This window comes from Apaloderma vittatum, unplaced genomic scaffold, assembly GCF_000703405.1.
Source record: "Apaloderma vittatum isolate BGI_N311 unplaced genomic scaffold, ASM70340v1 scaffold20611, whole genome shotgun sequence".
Taxonomy (NCBI): Eukaryota; Metazoa; Chordata; class Aves; order Trogoniformes; family Trogonidae; genus Apaloderma; species Apaloderma vittatum.
In genome coordinates this window covers 15,264-33,030 of record NW_009697621.1, presented here as the reverse complement: position 1 = coordinate 33,030, position 17,767 = coordinate 15,264, and the positions used below count along the sequence as shown (strand labels likewise).

General features: G+C 43.3%; 1 protein-coding gene across 2 annotated transcripts in view; it reads left to right on the top strand.

Moving 5' to 3' along the window:
* Positions 1 to 14,679, top strand: part of MAPKAPK5 (mitogen-activated protein kinase-activated protein kinase 5) — a 17,238-nt gene extending 2,559 nt beyond the window's left edge. The window contains exons 4-14 of one of the 2 annotated variants that reach the window (XM_009877714.1): positions 1,020 to 1,117; positions 2,611 to 2,719; positions 5,246 to 5,335; positions 5,945 to 6,040; positions 7,260 to 7,340; positions 9,366 to 9,553; positions 11,854 to 11,974; positions 12,645 to 12,775; positions 13,399 to 13,514; positions 13,877 to 13,981; positions 14,488 to 14,679. In XM_009877714.1, the coding sequence (XP_009876016.1) occupies positions 1,032 to 1,117; positions 2,611 to 2,719; positions 5,246 to 5,335; positions 5,945 to 6,040; positions 7,260 to 7,340; positions 9,366 to 9,553; positions 11,854 to 11,974; positions 12,645 to 12,775; positions 13,399 to 13,514; positions 13,877 to 13,981; positions 14,488 to 14,582 (1,218 nt within the window). In that variant the 5' untranslated portion in view covers positions 1,020 to 1,031 and the 3' untranslated portion in view covers positions 14,583 to 14,679. Of the gene's footprint in view, positions 1 to 1,019; positions 1,118 to 2,610; positions 2,720 to 5,245; positions 5,336 to 5,944; positions 6,041 to 7,259; positions 7,341 to 9,365; positions 9,554 to 11,853; positions 11,975 to 12,644; positions 12,776 to 13,398; positions 13,521 to 13,876; positions 13,982 to 14,487 lie in introns of both variants that reach the window. The other variant, XM_009877713.1, reaches the window with a different exon arrangement.
* Positions 14,680 to 17,767: the final 3,088 nt, after the last annotated feature.

Below are 17,767 nucleotides of genomic sequence, written 5' to 3'. Positions count from 1 at the left end.
TTGCTGTGCTCAGTTCCTGTAGGGTGAGGTGGTGAGTGAAACAGAGGATCTTTCTAACTCCAAATTTGCTCCAGGTGTTCGCTGTGTACGTACAAGTGTAACTTCTAGAGCTGTATTTTAAAGCTGGCGTTCTCCCTATGTCCCGTGTAACCTAACACGAGTAGTTTAGAATCAAATCCGTTTCCATACGTCTCGCTCTTGGGTGTTGCTCCACTGAGAATTTCCAAGAACGCTTCGAGCTGTACTCTGAGCGGCTTCATCTGCGTACGAGAAACTAAATAAGCTCCCTGGTACTCTTTGTGACTTACTGTGGCTGCCAAGAGAGTGCCAAGGTACCAAACTGTCAGCGTGTTGAAAACGATGGGCAGTTGTTCAAGCTGTCAGGGAAAGTGAAAGGCGGCGTTAATTGTCCTCAAGGTTTCAGCAACTTCCATTTCTAGTGAGCAAATTCGCATTTAAAATTCCCAGGGGGAAAAAAAAAAGTATTTACAGCTCGATTTAGCAGTCCATGGAAGATTTCTTGGGTGCTTGTTTCAGAAAATCAGACTAGGAGATGAGGTTTCACATGTTGCGATTGCTGGACTGTTGGGCAATAAGAGAAGCTAGGTTATGGAATTTCAGGTTTTATCAATGAATTTTAGTTTTCAGTCATGCCTCTATTGCTACTTGAGAGCTAGAACTAGCTTTAAATTTATTTTAAAAATCCAAATAAATCCAAGATCGGGCTTTTTCTGGAACTCTGCTGGGTTTGATACCGTGGTCTGTAACAAATAAGTTGGCAACGTGTGATCTTTTTGTCTAAGTAGTGTAATGGCTGTTGGTCACTCGTAGAAAAGCTTGTAGGCGTTTTTTATTTTTTGGTTTTTTGGGATAATTTTAAGTTGGGTGTGACTGGTGCTGAGCACAGCTGGCAGCACGCGGGCTCGTGTGCCGCAGTTTTTTGGGGGGGTCGGGGAGGGAGCAGAACTGTTCAAGCGCGTGTCCCTGCGTACAGTAACGTTTCTTCCCTTCTCTTCAAGGTACGTCTGCACATGATGTGTGCAACACATCCAAATATTGTTAAAATTATTGAAGTTTATGCTAACAGTGTGCAGTTCCCACATGAATCCAGCCCAAGGTAAGATTACGTAGGATGATTCATTCCCACAACTTGCTTTCCATATTTAGGCCAAGGTATAGTGGAGTTTGCCTTTATTGTGTTCTTTGCTTTTTATTTCGGTGTGACTGAAATGAATACCTACAGGAGATTCCAGATATGATATTTGTACTCCAGACTAAGCAACGCTCACTTTTTCCCCTGTCAATGCCCAGACCTTTGCATATTTAAATGAGTTTATGTCCTTAGTTTTGAATACATCTTCATTTCTTAGGGTTTTTCGTTGGTTCACTGTGTGATGCCTGCATTGTAGGAGACAGTGTAGTAGCTTCTAGCTTCCATCCTGCTTTGATACTGCTTTAGCAGCTTTAATTGAATTGTAACCTTTGAGCTTCCTTCTGCTTTCAAACCATAGTTAAAGCAAGACTGGAGCAGTGACTTCTGTTGCTACATCAAATCTTAAGTGAGGTCCTTTTACACGATACCCATGAGCCACTGGGAAGCTCAGGGTGCCAGTCTCTGTTTGGGGGGAAAAGAAAAAGGAAGAAAGAATTTTTTTTGTGAGAATACTAGGCCCTGTAAACTCTCAATACATTGTTCTGCTTAAAACGAATGCTGTAACATGAGGCAGACTTATTTTTCATATGTTAATGTCACATGCCTGGGATAAAAATGTTTTCTAATTGGATATTAGTTGAGGGAAAAAAAAAAATCAGAGCTGGGAGAGTTCAATTGCTGAGACCCATCTTAGTCTCTGAAGTATCTGATTTTGCTGTGTGGCGAGAAGAACTAGAAGTTAATTTCCCGAGGATCTAGCAGTCCTGATCTCCACACTTCCTCTTTGTTGTCCTTCAGACTTGTGGCAATAAAACTGTAAATTAAAACCGTGAGGTGCAGCAGAACATCCAGGCTCAAAAGCACTAAAGATAACCCCTCAACCTTCTGCTTCTAAGTTGCCCTGAACATCTTGAGCGCCTTGGCAGACGGCTAGGCAGATCGGCGTGTCTGCAAGGATGGGTGCAGACCAGTGTGTGCTCTAAGCCAGCTCCAGCCTGGAAGCTGTTTAGCCCCTTTAATGCAAGACTCTACCTGCTGCGTTATTTGAGGGCAGAGTTACACGCTGGTGAGTCTAAAAGGCTTCCAGGTCCAGCCTGGCTTGCTAGTGGAAAGCCTGGGTGGAGCTTGCGTGTATATGTCTGACTGGATCCACGTAGACATGTCCGTGGGGTTTGTTCCAGCTGGATGTGGGAGCCCAACATGAAGAGCAAACTGTAGATGTCTGGCTGACAATCAGTGAGTCAGATTTTGCTGGGAGCCAGAAAATCCCGCAGCTTATATGCTTAAAGGCAAAATTACGGAACCAAAATAGCTCCAACAACTGTAGGAGAAGCAAGTGTATGTCTCTCTTCCCGCCTGCATCAGTAGATATGAAATATGCATTATTAGCTTAGCAATTCTGTTATATTTTTTAAAAAATTATTTTTAATATAACAAAATGAAATGCTTTTGAACAGGGCTCGGCTTCTAATTGTAATGGAGATGATGGAAGGGGGAGAGCTATTTCACAGAATCAGCCAGCACCGGCACTTTACTGAGAAGCAAGCAAGCCAAGTAACAAAGCAGGCAAGTTAACACCCATGTATAAGCAAATCCATGAATGATAATGGCTAAAGTACTTAACAATTTCTTGGGGTGGGGGGGTGGAAAGCTAAAATAATCCTCCGTTCTGAACCGATGATCATTGCCTGCTTTGTTATAACATGACAATGCCAAAGTTTCAATAGAAGCAAAGAATTCAAAGGTGTGGGCTAGTTCTTGGGGTTTGGGACTCTGGTGTCTCTGGCGTCATTAGCAATGATTTTCCTAACCTGGTCTGCAGAACATTTCACCAAAGAGAGCTTTTCTCTTCCTTGCACTGTCTTCCTGCTGCATCCCTCGCTGTTCCAAAAGCGTTACCACCAAGAGCCCGCAGGCTCTCGCCAGACTGCACATGGCTCCAGTTTGAGAATCGCTCCTGGCCAGGACACAGACTCGGTGTTTCTCTCACCTCTTGGGTGGCATACAGACAAGAATATCCGAGTGTCCGTGGCCAGAAGTTTTCAAGCTGGGTTCTGTACTTGGGTTTATAGAGGTCCTTCCTACCATGGAAGATAACACGAGGAACCACTATAGTGCGTGTTTTCTGTGCTGTTTTTTATGATGTTGTATTTCCCTCTCTGTTTCTCTATGCGACACGCTCTCAAATGTTGTATTTTATAGCCTCCGTGTTTTTTTTTAACTAAAGGTTTTGGTGTCCATCAGGCTCTTTGTTGCTTAGCAGTGCATCTGGTGTGACTAGCTTCTATCTAGCTAGAGTAGGCAGGGTGATGAAGCAGAAGGGTCTCCGTGGGATTCGCTCTGGGGATCCCCGGTGTCAATTCTCCTCAGTTCTGGGCTGAACTTGTTTCCTTTTCGTTTCCAAGCTGTCGGATGATGTGTGAGACCCAGTCAGAAAGCTTGGATTAACGGGAGGGTTGCAAAACAGATGGTCCAGCTGTATGTTCCAGGGAGCCAGAGCAGAGGACCAGCAGGTTGCTGTAGGAGGAACCACAAGGCAGGAGGATCTTGCTCTCAAAGGGTCTGAGCTCTTCTGCCTAGGATTTGGCACAGCAGCGTGAAGCCCAGGGCCGGAGTTGTGTCTTTTACTTCTTGCAGAGGTCACGCTGACATTGCAGCCAGAAGATATGTGAACTGTAGGTGAGAGGCTGTACTGGAGATACTCATTAGTCATGTCCTGCTCCCACCCCAGTGACCACTGCAGTGAATAAAGGAAAGAAAACATGAGACAAGATGTTGTAGCGTTTGTCGTAAATTGACGTTGATGAACATATCTGTGTCCTGATGCTGGGGAGATAATGTTTGGTACTGAGGCAAAAAAGAGGGCCAGATCACATCGCCTTACTTTTCTGTCTGTGCTTTGACTCGTTTCTAATGAAATGCTAATTGTGCTGTTACCTTTTCGGTTTCACCCAACAAAGAAATTAGGTGGAAGTACAGAATTATTCGTGACAGTTTGTTTTCCTGTCCTTTGGGCTGTTTTGACAATACAGGGCAGTTTCCAGGATTAATGTGTCGAGAAAATCTTTAAAAACTATACCAAAAGGCAAGACTTGGAATTGAATTCTGACTGTGAGAACACTTGGGTTATTCATGTCTGGAAGAACTTTTTACCTTAATGTTTTTACAAATGAAGTTTGAAAGCAATATTTAAGTCTTATTCTTTCACCTAGTGGTTCTTCGTTGTCTTGAACTGCGAATCTTAGTTCCTTGTACCCGGTAGTAGTTAAAAACTTGTCGCAAAGCTACCTCGTTTTCCCTGGAAACATGTTTGTGTTTGTTCCTGAGCTAAGCTAACACTGAAGTTCTCTTGTCGTGGTAATTTACAGTTTTCTAAGGACTCACACTTCCTCCAGGGTCCTGTGGTTGGGTAGGATCCTAAAGAAGCCAATAGGAAAACTTTCAAATAAGGCTCACATGGCTTTGCCTTCCTTTTGTTTCAGTGGTGCTGTTTAATTCTTTATGCTTTGTTTTTCTTTAAATTAATCACGCTTTCAAATGTACATTTTATAGAGCTTTTGTGATGGGTTACAGGTTTCTAAACCACGGAGGCATGAGAAGTGATCTTTGAGAAAATCAAGCAACTCTTAACTCCCCGCGAAATGCAGGCAGTACTGTCACGAAATAAAGATTAAAGCTGTAATATAATATTCACTGAAATACTGAAGCAAGAACTTGTGGTTGACTTAAGCAGAATGTAATTGCTCGACCTTCTAGGCCTAGCACAGCGTCTGAAAGGACACTGTCATGTTCTGGTTTGACTTTTGGGACTAATAGTGCCCCAAGTTAGTCAAACCAAGATAGTCAGGAATCCCAGGACAACTTAGCATTTATTTTCTGTTTGCATGAGTGAAATGCAAACCGAATCGCTTGGTGAGTTTCGGTTCCCGATCGTTGCTTTGCTGCGGTATGGCCCGGCTTGTCTTAAGTCAGTGGAGTGAAAATGTTTGGGGTCTAAGCTATGTTGCCAATGTCCTTTTTAAAGCTCAACTAACTGTCTCGGCTAAAGGAGGAGTTCTGTAATTGTAGCTGATTTATTGTGCCCTCTTTCAGATAGCTTTGGCTTTGCAGCATTGCCACTCGCTCAACATTGCACATAGAGACCTCAAGCCTGAGAATCTCCTCTTCAAGGATAACTCTCTGGTAAGGTGAAGACTTGATATTCTTTGTTTACTGCTGAATTGTCTGAAATAGCTCAATGGTGATTTTCAGAATAGTTGTGAAATGACATTGATGCAGTGCTTTGGTGACAAAAATTAATTATCGTTTTTGGGCTTTGTGCTTTCCCATACTCATGGAGTACTGGCTCCGTGCTGCTCCTGATCAATATGGGTCAGGTTCTCCACCTTAGCACAGAATCCCACTTTGCTGAGAGGACCTGCTCTGCTCCTTTTCCTCCATAGGTGTCATCAGGATGTTCTCACATGGATTACAGGTGCTTTGATGTATCCAAGCTCTTGCCCTTTTCTTTCTTCTCCTGCTCATAAACACCCTCCATATGCAGTGGACCCTCTACAATGTGCTTAGTGCTTTCCAGATGTGAGAGGGGGACTGCTTTTGACCCAGGAAAAGAAAAAACAATTGTTTCAAAGATGGTTTTATGACCTTTTAGCTGCTTTGTGGAGTGGTAAGGGTGTAAATACAAGAGAGGAGTATGTGTGCTGAAGGTAAGATGAGGACAAAGTGAGAAATAGGTATTAGAAAAGCTGATACAATGAGATTTTGTAACAAAGCCTGTTCTTCTTGTTTTAGGATGCACCTGTTAAATTGTGTGACTTTGGATTTGCCAAAGTAGACCAAGGTGACTTGATGACACCACAGTTCACTCCGTATTACGTAGCACCTCAGGTAACAAATGCTTACAGTTCTAGGCTACAGGGGAATCGTGGCCATTATTGCCTGTGCCTCCAAACTCACATCATTTTGAAAGCCTTTTCTGTCCTATTAAGGGCTTCTGGGCTTATGATTCTTGAGTAATTGCATAGCAGCCCCCTTTTAAGGTGTAGTGCCACAGTGATCTATTGATTACAGGAGACTGTGAGGCAAATTTCCAGACTGTGTTCTCAGCCCTGACTTATTGCAGATGCCTCCTGACTCTCCCAAGCCTGACTCCCACTGTGAGACTACACCAGGGTTTTGACAACTGACCTTTAATTGCATGAAAATAGTTAGTTTGGAGAACTCCCTGCTTCTCAGTCCTTCTTCCAGCTCAGACTCGTTCAAGATTACATTAAGAGGGCCTGTGCTGACACAAAAAGGTTCTGTAAAGGCAGTTGCTCAGAGAAGGCAGTGCTGGAGGGTTACCTGCTCACCTTGGCTTGGCCCCCTTGTCGGTATGTGCATTGGGACACAATCTATAATTACATACACTCTGGGGTTTGTAGTGCTGCTTACCCTGCTCTCTTTTGTGCTTTGTGTTGGGAGCCCTAAAGAAAATGAAAAGAAAACTGCAGCTGGGTATTTAATTGCAGCACTGGGCTTGCCGGCAGCCTTTAATGACTAGGAAGAGCAATGGCAGAGATCAGACCGTGCAGTCACAATCGAGTGCCCTGAAAATGCCTCCTCACCTGGGGTCTGCTGGTGAAGGGCCACGTGCACTACAGACAGGGTTTCTAAAATAAGTGAACTACTAAACCCCTAGAAAACTTCTCCTGAGCGTATTTAAAATGAGATTTTTACAGAAACCCAGCTTTGGTCAGCAAGGGACAAATTCGATGTGATTTGTTCATGGGAGAGGCAAAAAGGGACATTCCTGGAGCTAGGGTTACCCCCCCAACACATGCTTTAGGTTCTACTTCCAAAGCATGCAGAGGTTAGAGGTTTTGAACAAAAGAGAGCAGTTGCTTTAATTCAGGCAAAATGAGTTTTCATCTGAAGCAGCAAAATATTTTGGCTGAAAGTTCCCATCTTTCCTAGGAGGAACAGTTTGAGTTTGGCTGAGTCTTCGGTGGCTGTAACAAATCCATCGAGTGGGAAAACCTCAGGTGTCTTTGGCAGAGGCTGTTTGTGGGGCCTGTAGATGAGACGTATTTAGCTTTCTTTTTTTTTTCCACTCTCGTGGCAACAGGTATTGGAGGCACAAAGACGGCATCAGAAAGAAAAATCTGGTATTATCCCCACTTCTCCAACACCCTACACCTACAACAAGGTAAGCTACGAAACAGCCCACAAGTCAACACCTTTTGAAAGCACAGTGTCTTCCCCACCCAACTGTGATGTATCTACTGTAGAAGTATTCTGTAGAAATGGTTTATCACCTAAGGCAATAAAATTTATGATCCTGAAATTACATGTTCTGGCCAGGAGCAATAAAGTTATTCTGATCTCTGTGACGGGAATAGCCAAATACCTTGCACTGAGTAAAAAGCAGCATCTACAGGGAACAGTAGGGAAATGTTGCTTGCTGTGTACGTGTGTATTTTTCACCTCTAAGGAAGCAGTATTTTGGGGGCTGTATTTCTCAAAAGTGTGGATCCTTTGGCTTTTCTAAAGGAGAGGTGTACAGTTGTATTTTTCCCCTTAAATCGGGTTCAAACCAGGTTTGGTCAGTTGAAATGGCAAGTTAGAAGGTCATGATCTGTGCAGGCAACTGCCTTTCTCAGCTCAGGTGACACGCTAAAAGGTTCTGCTGGCTCTGTGTTCTTTCTGGTAGAGCACCTAGTGAAATGCATACTTGGTCAAGCCTAATTAATGATCCTCTTAATTAAAAGAAAAATATACAAGCACTGTTGAAAGAGCGCTGAATGCTAACGAGGCTGTGGAGAGACTAGAACAATTCTAGAGTGTGGATGTGTGGGATGTTCTTTCATCTCCACAAGAGGCTGCTTCAGAAGAAGCCTCTTCTCTGCTGTCTCTGTTTGTGGATGTGTAAAGCACTATTTAGGCAGCTGTGGTGGTACCTCGTCTGTAAAAATCACCAACAGTGTGTTGTGCTCTCCGTGGCAGTAACAGCTGCTGCTAGAGTCTTGGCAAAGTTGTGACAGAAAACGCCCTGAATGGTTGCACTCCTTTTTGGTCATTCCACACTATTTTCCTCCATATTATCATCACTGTCACCTGCTGGCTTAGCAGTGTTTGAACCACAAAGTCATCTCTCAGGTGTCAATTTGGATTAAAGTTAGTTTTAGTTCTGATCACATCTATGTCGATTCCAGCTTCAAGGATGGTTGTTTAACCCACCACGTACTCGAGGGGGTAGCTCGATATATAGTGTTGTGTTTTAGTAGCCTTCTACAGCGAGCTAAAGCAAAGATAGGCAGAGAGAACTTTCGCTGAAATAGTCCTCATGGGTTTCCTAATCGTGAATCTGCCTTCTTCAGGGCTGTAATTATCTCTTCTCTCTAGTGCAGAAACAGATTGATGATTGAAGCCAGACACTTGTTATAAAAAAAGGGTTCTCAGATGGGTGCCAATAGTCTTTTCAGTAAGGAGCTTCTTCTGCCCTCTCTCGGGTGAACCCCAGTCACAGGGAACCTCTTCCCAAGAAGCGTCTGTGTTGGGTGAACGCAGGGTGATCCAGATGGGGAATAGATCTTGCTTTCACCTTCTTTGCTGAGCTGGTTTTTGGCTGGATCCAGCTCCTATTCTGTGTCCCATAGGCAGTAACACTGGTGCAAGGGCAGGGGAGGGAGCTCCAGGCTGGGGTGGGAGGGCAGGAAGGAAAGTAATGCTCGTGGGTTTCTGAAGCTTCTTCGTCCCTGTAGCTTTCAGGATGTGAGCTTTTCATTGCAGACATCTCTTGATTAAGAATCTCTGCTAGCTCGTTTGCTGGATGGGGTTTGGTTATTTTTAGTCTCGCATTCTAAAAACCATGTTCTGGTTTATGTTCTGATACTGAGAGCCTAGGGCTGAAGTACCCTGGGAGAGATAATAAATGCACAATTTGCTCGTGCCTCTTGGTGCACTGGCCCTTTCCGTACGATTTACCGTTGCACAGCACAGAGTTACAGGAGAGCTTTCTGTGAATCAGCTACTCTTGGGTACTGGAAGTAGTTTAGCTTGGCAGCGTGGGCTGATCTTGTGCCATATTTACCCCTGAAGGTCCTCAGATGGACCTTTAGAGAAGGCTGAACTATATTTCTGTTTTCTTAGGGAATCACATAGAACTTTGAACATAGCTGCACCACTGCTTGCTGCAAATTGCGCCCCAAAGTGATCGTTTCCTTGCTTTCAGAGCTGTGACTTATGGTCCCTGGGTGTCATTATTTACGTGATGCTGTGTGGATACCCTCCGTTTTACTCCAAACACCACAGTCGGACAATTCCAAAGGACATGCGGAAAAAGATCATGACAGGAAGTTTTGAATTTCCAGAGGAAGAGTGGAGCCAGATCTCAGAAATGGCGAAAGACATTGTGCGAAAGTGAGTCAGTTGAGGAAAATGTTGTATTGCTCTTTGCTTATATTAAGAAATTGGAGAAAAAATATCACTTGAAAGTGTGTTATCGCCAAGGGCTTATTTTTCCAAAGGTGGGGGGAATTGTCTGCAGCACACACAGCTGAAAAATTTTCTAATTTTTTCTTTTCCTCCTTCTCTTTTTTTTTTTTTCCTCCCTGACTGTTGTGTTCACTTTTTGATGTCTCCTGTCTCTGAAGTTGCTAAGAGGCCTTTGAGCATTTAGCCTTTGAGTGGAAGGGGTGCACTACCTTGCTTCAGAACAAAATAGACAGTTGGCTGCCACATCAGCATGTGCTCTCTAGGCACGTATCTCCCGTGATAACTTTTAAACTCCAATTAAAATCAGGGGGCATTTAAGTGGTGTAATAGGATCTGATAGATCTGTCCCTTAAAACCCTGTGCACATAATACGCAGTCTAAAAAGAATCAAGAGAGAGGCGTGGAAAAGGAGGTTAAGATCTGTCACAAGTGTCAGACTATGAGACGAGGTTTTTGCATTGATATTTTATTCTAAATGCTAATGAAAACTGGTTTTCACACAATGCACGTCTTGGTTGCAGACGTTTCAAAGACTGCGATCCCGTGGTCCTGTTTGAAAGCAAGAACCTGGCACTGATTAAGTCTTGACCTCGCTTACTCTGTAACATGTGAGAGGGGCTTACTGCCTTTGCTTGTGTCACCAGAGGCATTGGAAGCATAAAAGCAACGTAAAGAGAAAAAAAAAAAAAATCAATGTGCTAAATTTCAAACCATCCCTGTCTCCTCTGATCTACTGTAAAATCTCTAAGGACTTAATATTGTTCATAAAGGGTGCCGGGACCTGGTTATAGCAGTTGAGGAGAGCCCACAACCTTTCACCAAATATGCTGCAGACCAAGGTCAGCTTTTTATTCTCACTCCAAGGTTCCACAGTCAATGGATTTCATTGTCTTTTAAAATGACCATGAAGCTCAGCTCACAGAAAGTTGTTACTTGCATTCAGTTCACGTCACTTAATTGTCTCACTGACATGATCAAGACTCCCTTCCCTGCTTGGTTTCTCCAGCCAGTGAGCCCGAATCTGTGACTGTGGTGCAGGAATACGTTTAGACTTTATATAATTCTGGATAAGTTTACGTTTTATTTATGTAGCCTGCTATTCATACGGAGTTTTGCTTCTGATGGTCATATTTTGCATTTGGGCAGCTGCTTTCTTTTAAGCATGTCGAGCTGATTTCTGACCTTGAGCTTTATGAGCTGGAGTGCTTGATATTGGGTTGAGACTTTGAAAACCTGCAGAAAAGGAATGTGTGTGTCTTGGGTCTCGTTTCAAAACTGAGCTTAGGACCAATTGGGCGGCATGGCCTCGCAAATGAGATTTGTGAACTAGCCTGTGGCCCTGCTGACATTCTGTAAAAGTTACTTCCACTCTCTTGGTACATTAAACAATCCAGCTTTGCAGCCAGGGAGCTGGTGTAGAATATTGTCTAAGAAAGTGTGACAAGCTCAGCAAGTCGTCCTATTTCTCATCTAGACTCTTGGGATAGCTTGTCAGTGTTCTGTGTGAGATTTTACCTTTTTTATCAAACGGTTGTGATTATCACAAGAACGTGAGTTTTGTCTGCAAAATGTCTTTCCAGGGTTCCATTCAAGTAAAACTTAATTCCATTGAATTAAACTGAAAATTAAATTTCCTCACTGAGTACTCCGTGGAGCTTCTCAGAGATCTCAGGATAAAGTTCCTTCTTGTTTTGAGATACTGTATCCTGCCAAAGTGTCCATTACTTGAGGAGAAAAGCGAAGGAGTTGCGTGGTGGTAGCAGTTCATTCAGCAAACGGATTTCTGTTTGCCTTGCTTCACTGTGCCCAGAGTCCCTGGTATGAGTACAGAGTATTATGTGAACGAGTGCTAGATGTGCGTTTCCAGACACTGTCAGTCTGGATCCTTTCCAGTTCATCTGGAAGATTATTTCCCATCTGGGAGGATGTGAATAGAGAGCTCAGCAGTACTACAGTGTTACTAAACTGGCCTCCAGCGCCTTTTTCTTTCACCAAGTTGCTGAATATAACTGAGATGAGCTGTGGTAGCATTAAAATACCGCACAGCAAGGCTCGCCAGGGAAGCTGGTAGAACGTCAGATTGCTTTGGAGTCAGCTTAGTGTTTTAAGTTTCTTTTTTTGGTCCCTCTAATGCTTAGAGATTGCTAAGTGCTCTGATCCCAGGCAGAGCAGCACGTTGCACATCGACAAAGACCTCTTTACGGACTGCTTGATTCCTCCCCCAGGCTGCTGAAGGTCAAACCCGAGGAACGGCTGACCATTGAAGGTGTGCTGGACCATCCCTGGCTCAACTCCACCGAGGCACTGGACAACATCCTGCCCTCGGCCCAGCTGATGATGGACAAGGTCTAAACTACGTTTTATTTTATCAAGAAAGTTGCGTAGGAAAGCCAGTTCGCTCTTGGATCCTTGGCGTGTTTTCCTTCCATGGTGTTAGGCAGATGAAGAGCTCCCCTTCTGCCTTAATGAAAGCCCAAGATCTTTGTACGAAAGTGGCAACGGTTCCATTTGAAATTTGGGCTTGGAGAAGATGCTCCAAGATTGTTGGTAGCAAGCAGCCATGGGCTAGTGAGTGGAGAGCAGAGCATGCCAGGAAACATGCCTGAGGGCTCTTCTGTAGGTCTTTTTTTCCCCTCTTGCTTTACACCTGACTGTAGCTTAAGACCTCGTTAATTAGCAGCAAATGAATAGCTCTGCTTGCTTCCTTTAAACTCTGCTCAAAGAGGAGTCCAGTCAGCACTCTTAAACTTGTGAACATGAGAAGTAGAGGTGATCTGTTGTCCTGCCAGCCCCTGTGAGGTTGGGATATAGTGTCCCACAGTCAGTGACTGTATTTCTAACCATGTCTTGTGTAATATAAACCTGATTTTTATTTATTTTTATTTTTATTCGCAAATAAATAGGATTTGGGTGCTTCTTCTCTTTTTTTGAGTCCATGGGTAAGATTGTCCATATGTTGTTCTTTAATTCACAAAGAAGCTAATTAAAACATCACGTGGAATTCGTTTCATTCCAGGCGATGGTTGCAGGGATCCAACAGGCTCATGCGGAACAGCTGGCGAACATGAGAATCCAAGACCTCAAAGTCAGCCTCAAACCCCTTCACTCCGTCAACAACCCAATCCTGCGCAAAAGGAAACTACTGGGGTAACTCTCTAAAAGCTGGTTTTTGAAAGGTCAAAGTGTAGGCAGCTGCTGATGCCTGGAGAATGACTTGAAGCACGTTATGGGTTAATTCGATCGTAACCATGCTCCTGGATTTCTGATGCTGACCCACTCTTTGTGCCAAAACGGGTAGCTGGGGTCAAGTGATACCTGCTCGGTGCAGTGTGTCTTCCAAGATATGTCAGCAAGGGCAGGAAGGAGGTTGGGTGGTGTTGCTCTATTGTACAGGTCCCTTAGGAGAAGGTGGGTTGCGTGCTGAGTAAGGGAAAGGCAAACCGGGAGAAAGAATTCCAACATTTTTTATATTTTTTTCCTGCTCCTGGCATTTATTTATTGACAAAGTCAGGTAAAGTCTCTCTCTTTGAGTTACCTGTCTGAAAAATAGAATAATGCATTTTAGGGATGACCCTTATGTGAATTAGTTTAAAGGAATATTTTTTTTCTTCACATTTAAAGTGGACATTATTATAATTAATGCTAGATCTAGCTCCCAGTCTCAGCTTTCCAGAGAGTGAAAGAGAGCGTTGTGCTGGTGCGGTTATGCAACGAGTAACAGACTTGAGTTGCATTCCAATTGTAATTGTTTCCTCCTTGTTCTTTTGCAGCACTAAGCCAAAGGATGGTGTTTATATCCATGACCCCGAGAATGGAAGTAACGATTCCAACGTGGCTCTGGAGAAGCTCCGAGATGTGATTGCTCAGTGCATTCTACCGCAGGCTGGTAAAGGTTGCCACTTTTAAGAAAGTTACATTCCTAAACATGCAAGACGCTGACTTTTTAGTGGGCATCGAGATCAGTCTGTGTCTGGGGTGAGGAAGGGTAAACAAAACTCCTGCTATCTTAGTCAGTCTCGAGAAAAGTGCTGCCTGTGGCCCATAACTTTGGTGCATGCATGGTGTTAGTGTCAGCAGGGATGTGCAGAGCTGTTAAAATAACTTTCAAACAGGAGCGGCTGCTTTCGAATCGATTTCCTAATTTGCGTGAGGTGAGGAGGAATAACTGCACGTGCTGTTTTCCACAGCTCTGGGTGTTGCTCTGAGGCGGGATGACAAATCTCATGTTACCTTTGTTCTCCTAAACAGGAGAGAATGAAGACGAGAAGCTGAATGAAGTGATGCAGGAGGCGTGGAAGTATAACCGAGAGTGTAAGTTGCTGCGAGACACTCTGCAGAGCTTCAGCTGGAATGGTGAGCAACTCCCTCGCTTCCACGGAGAAGGGTGCAGGGTGAAAGAGGGGAAGCGGTGACCTTCTCGTGGGCAAATAAACCCAAATTTCCCAGTTTTATGCCAAACTGATCTAAGTTTTGACACCATTTTGGCCCTTCTGCTAGCATAAGTGTTCCAGAAACGAGGCTGAAAGTTCTGCTTCAAAATTTCTGTTTGAGGTGTCAGCCCCCAGGGGCAGACACTGGTGAGTAGAAGAGGACTGAGGGCATCAACCACATCCACAAGGACTTGGTGATGCCTCTTCCCTCATTCTGTTCCGTTTGGTTGGTTTTAATTCAGGTTTTTAAGTGCTCAGATGTTTTTCAGTGGAACTAGAGCTTGTAACTCGTTTCAGTTCCCTTGCAAACATTGTCCTAAGGTTCTGCGTGAAGTGTTGTTTCACATTCAGTCAGTGTGTAGCTCCAGCCATGCTTTCCTCCTTGTGTCCCGTGCCTCCTGACTCCCTGTTCTGTTCTTTTCTTTTCAGGCAGAGGATTCACAGATAAAGTGGATCGGCTAAAACTGGCAGAAATAGTAAAACAAGTTATCGAAGAGCAGACAAACTCCCATGACTCTCAATAGCTGGAGCTTCTTAATCTTATTTTTTTTACCATTTAAAATTTATTCTTTACCTGTAAAAAGTATTTTTATGTAAATTAATAAATCATAATTATTTCATTAAATTTCCATACTGCTTGAAGATGCTGTATAGTTGTAGATACAAAAAAAAAATCATTGGTACTGTAATATTTTTTTAAAACTCAGTTCCTTGAGGTATATATGATCACTTATGTACTGTTAATCATGAGCCCCCCCTAGAACGGGGCAAATTCTATTGTTCAAGACCATTCTTTTTCTTAATAACGAGTTGCAGAAGCTGCCTTCTGTCTGCTATACATACAGCTGGCTGCGATGACTGTGTACGTGAACGAGACAGCCACAGTTTCTCAACACCCTGCTCAGTAAGTACTTGAAGCAAGTGCTGTGAAACACAAACCTCGTAGCTACCCTTTGCGCCGAAATTCCGAGGCTTTACGTAGAGGCAGCTAAATAACCTTCTGTTGCGCTACATGACCCAAGAGCCACGCTCAGCCTTGCCAAGGGCACCTGAATCCACGTGCTTGCTGTGTTTTTCAGTTCTGATCAGTGTCCCTCTTTTCTTTTTTTTTTTTTTTGTTGTTGTTCTTCCCCATCTTCCTCAGACCTTCGTGAAGGCATAGCTCTCTTTCATTCTCCTTCGCCATCAGACCTTTTTTAAGGCTGAATCGACTGTTCAGCACAAGACTCCTCTTTTTTTAATCATATTGTTCAACAGCAGAAGAGAAGAATGTTCTAGTTACTTACATACAAGTTATTTTTCTTTTCATGGTGGGATCTTCTGCAGACAGCAATAAGTGTGGGGTTCCTTTGCTTCATCCCCCAGTCAGAAGTTGGGTGCGTTCTGCCCATGTACTCCGTTCTTTCCTTTCTAGAATATGCAACACTTGGTTTCAGACTCGTCCTCTCCTTTTGAAAGAAATCATCCTGGCAAGGGTCGTAGTGCTGCTGTGTGAATCCACCGGTGATCCTTCTCTTGTGTCACCCTCTGGAGGCCAAGCTCCATGTTTCTTCGATGCCTTCGAGCTCCTCCCGAGGGAGCTGCAGATGCAGGGCTGCTCCGCACCACGAGGCTGCCCAGGGCAGGTTCTTACACTAGTCTGGAACATTGGCTCCAAAAAAGCTGCTTTTTTAATCTTAATTAAACAAGCAAATGAGAAGAATCTTGTACATATTTCTAGTTTTCTACCTTCTGATGCTTTTCTTTCTTTTGAGACCGGTTGAAGGCTTTTTATAGAGATATTTTGGTACTAAACCTGTGCAGACGTTGAAAGAGTTTGGTCTGCAGACTGAAGTGCCAATTCAGGGCTATTAGTAATGACTCTTGAAACATTATTGTATTTCATAGCTCATTAATTCTGGGTTTACATTTACAAACCTGAGCCATGAATCTCCCAATTTACTCTTACAGCAGTCCAGCCTTGTTGGTTTGGTTTTTTTTTGGTCTTTTTTCTATACTAGACTCCCTTGCAACTTTTAGCTTGGATGACAAACCAGTGTCCGACTCTTTCTATAAAGGTTTTGTAAACAGTGACTTAGTTTTTCTACATGAAGGAGATACTTTGTTTTGCATTCTTTGTCAGCACCATGTCAGCTTTCTTTTATTCTTGTTGACCGTTTTCCAACGCCTGGTTTTATTGTAGAGTAAGAACCACAGTCCCTGCTTAACCATCACCTTCTCTGATGGAAACAGGGAGGTTTTGTACCTCTGACACTACATGGAATATCTGTGCACTGACACCTATTGATGACGACTGCAGAGAATTAGCAAGGCCAAGTGTATTTATCATTTTTTGCTAGGATCGGCAAGTTTGCAGGCCCTGTTCTATGCATTTCTATTCTTGCCCTAAATTCTAGGTCACGTCAACATCCACACAACCTTTAAATGTGATCGATCGTTTTCCTTTTTAACTTGATGACATCCTTGTGTTTTTCTGGGCAATCTGATTGTATCGGAACTTCTAAGTACGGCAAATAGAGAAAGAAACCAAGAAATTCCCTATGAGAGCTCTTTGCAACTCCACCCTCCGAAGAGGAAAAGACTCGGGCAGTTTCTTGAGAACCAGGACTTGCTGAAGTGGATCGGGCTGGTACTTCCTCTCAGAGTGCAGTTGGCAGAGCTCACAGCCCCATGCAGTCCACTTTGTGAGCAACGCGGGGTGAAAAACGGAGAGAAAACGCTGAGACCCGTTTTCTCTCTGTCAGGTTCTCTAATGCTGAAGATGAGGGCGGCGAGGTTTGTAGGTGTTTGTCTGGTGGTCTCTAAGGATTCGTTTCAGCCTGTTTCTGCGGCACCAGCTTGTGTCTGGTGCGGTGGGGAGCTCAAAAAGGCGGCTCAAAAAGAAGCAGGGAAGGTGGGATCTGGATATCTTAGAGGCTTCTTCCTCGCCCCTTAACTTGCACAGCAGAATAATTTCAAGCTGCTGCTGCCAGCCAGGTGGGTACGTTTGCGACCGACACCAAACTGGTTTGATGTCTGGAGGGAAGTTAAATCTTCAAGGGCTTTTGTGGAAAGGGACTGTGTTTTCTGAATTTACTGTAGATGTTGCTGCCTGTGATAAATAAGAATGGCCTGATCGAAAACGGAGGTAGGGAGAAGTGGGTTGAGAAAACACGATTTGAAGATTCAAGGTCAAATGGTTTTATTTCTATGAGAAAGTTGATTTTTATTCCTTTTTTTTTTTACTCTTAAAAAAGTTATGGTTTATATTTCAAAATTAAATACACTTTAACAGATTCATTTACATACATTTTAGAGTAGTGTTTTACTTTCTCCTTCCTGTGTTTTTTACTGTTCAGTTGAATAAATGCAAGATATCTTGACTTGATTATGTAAGGTTTTACTTGGTAATAAATCTACTGATCCTTTATAGCAGACTGTGAATATTGTAAATATCTTGAGAGGGAAGGGTTGTGTGGGATCAAAGAAGACATTCTTTGTACAAACACTAAAAGCATATGGAAAAGCTCTGTAGGTTTGGGGAGGGTTTTTTTAGAGTTTTATTTAAGAGAAAAATCTTTGAAATCATTTGACCTTTTCAAAATTTTATGTATATCTGACTTCTCCTGTGACTTGATTATTTTAAGCTCTCTCTATATATATATAAAGTTAGAAGAACTTGACTAGGCGAAAGAGTTTTTGATTGGAAATAGCAACATGTCAAAAGTTT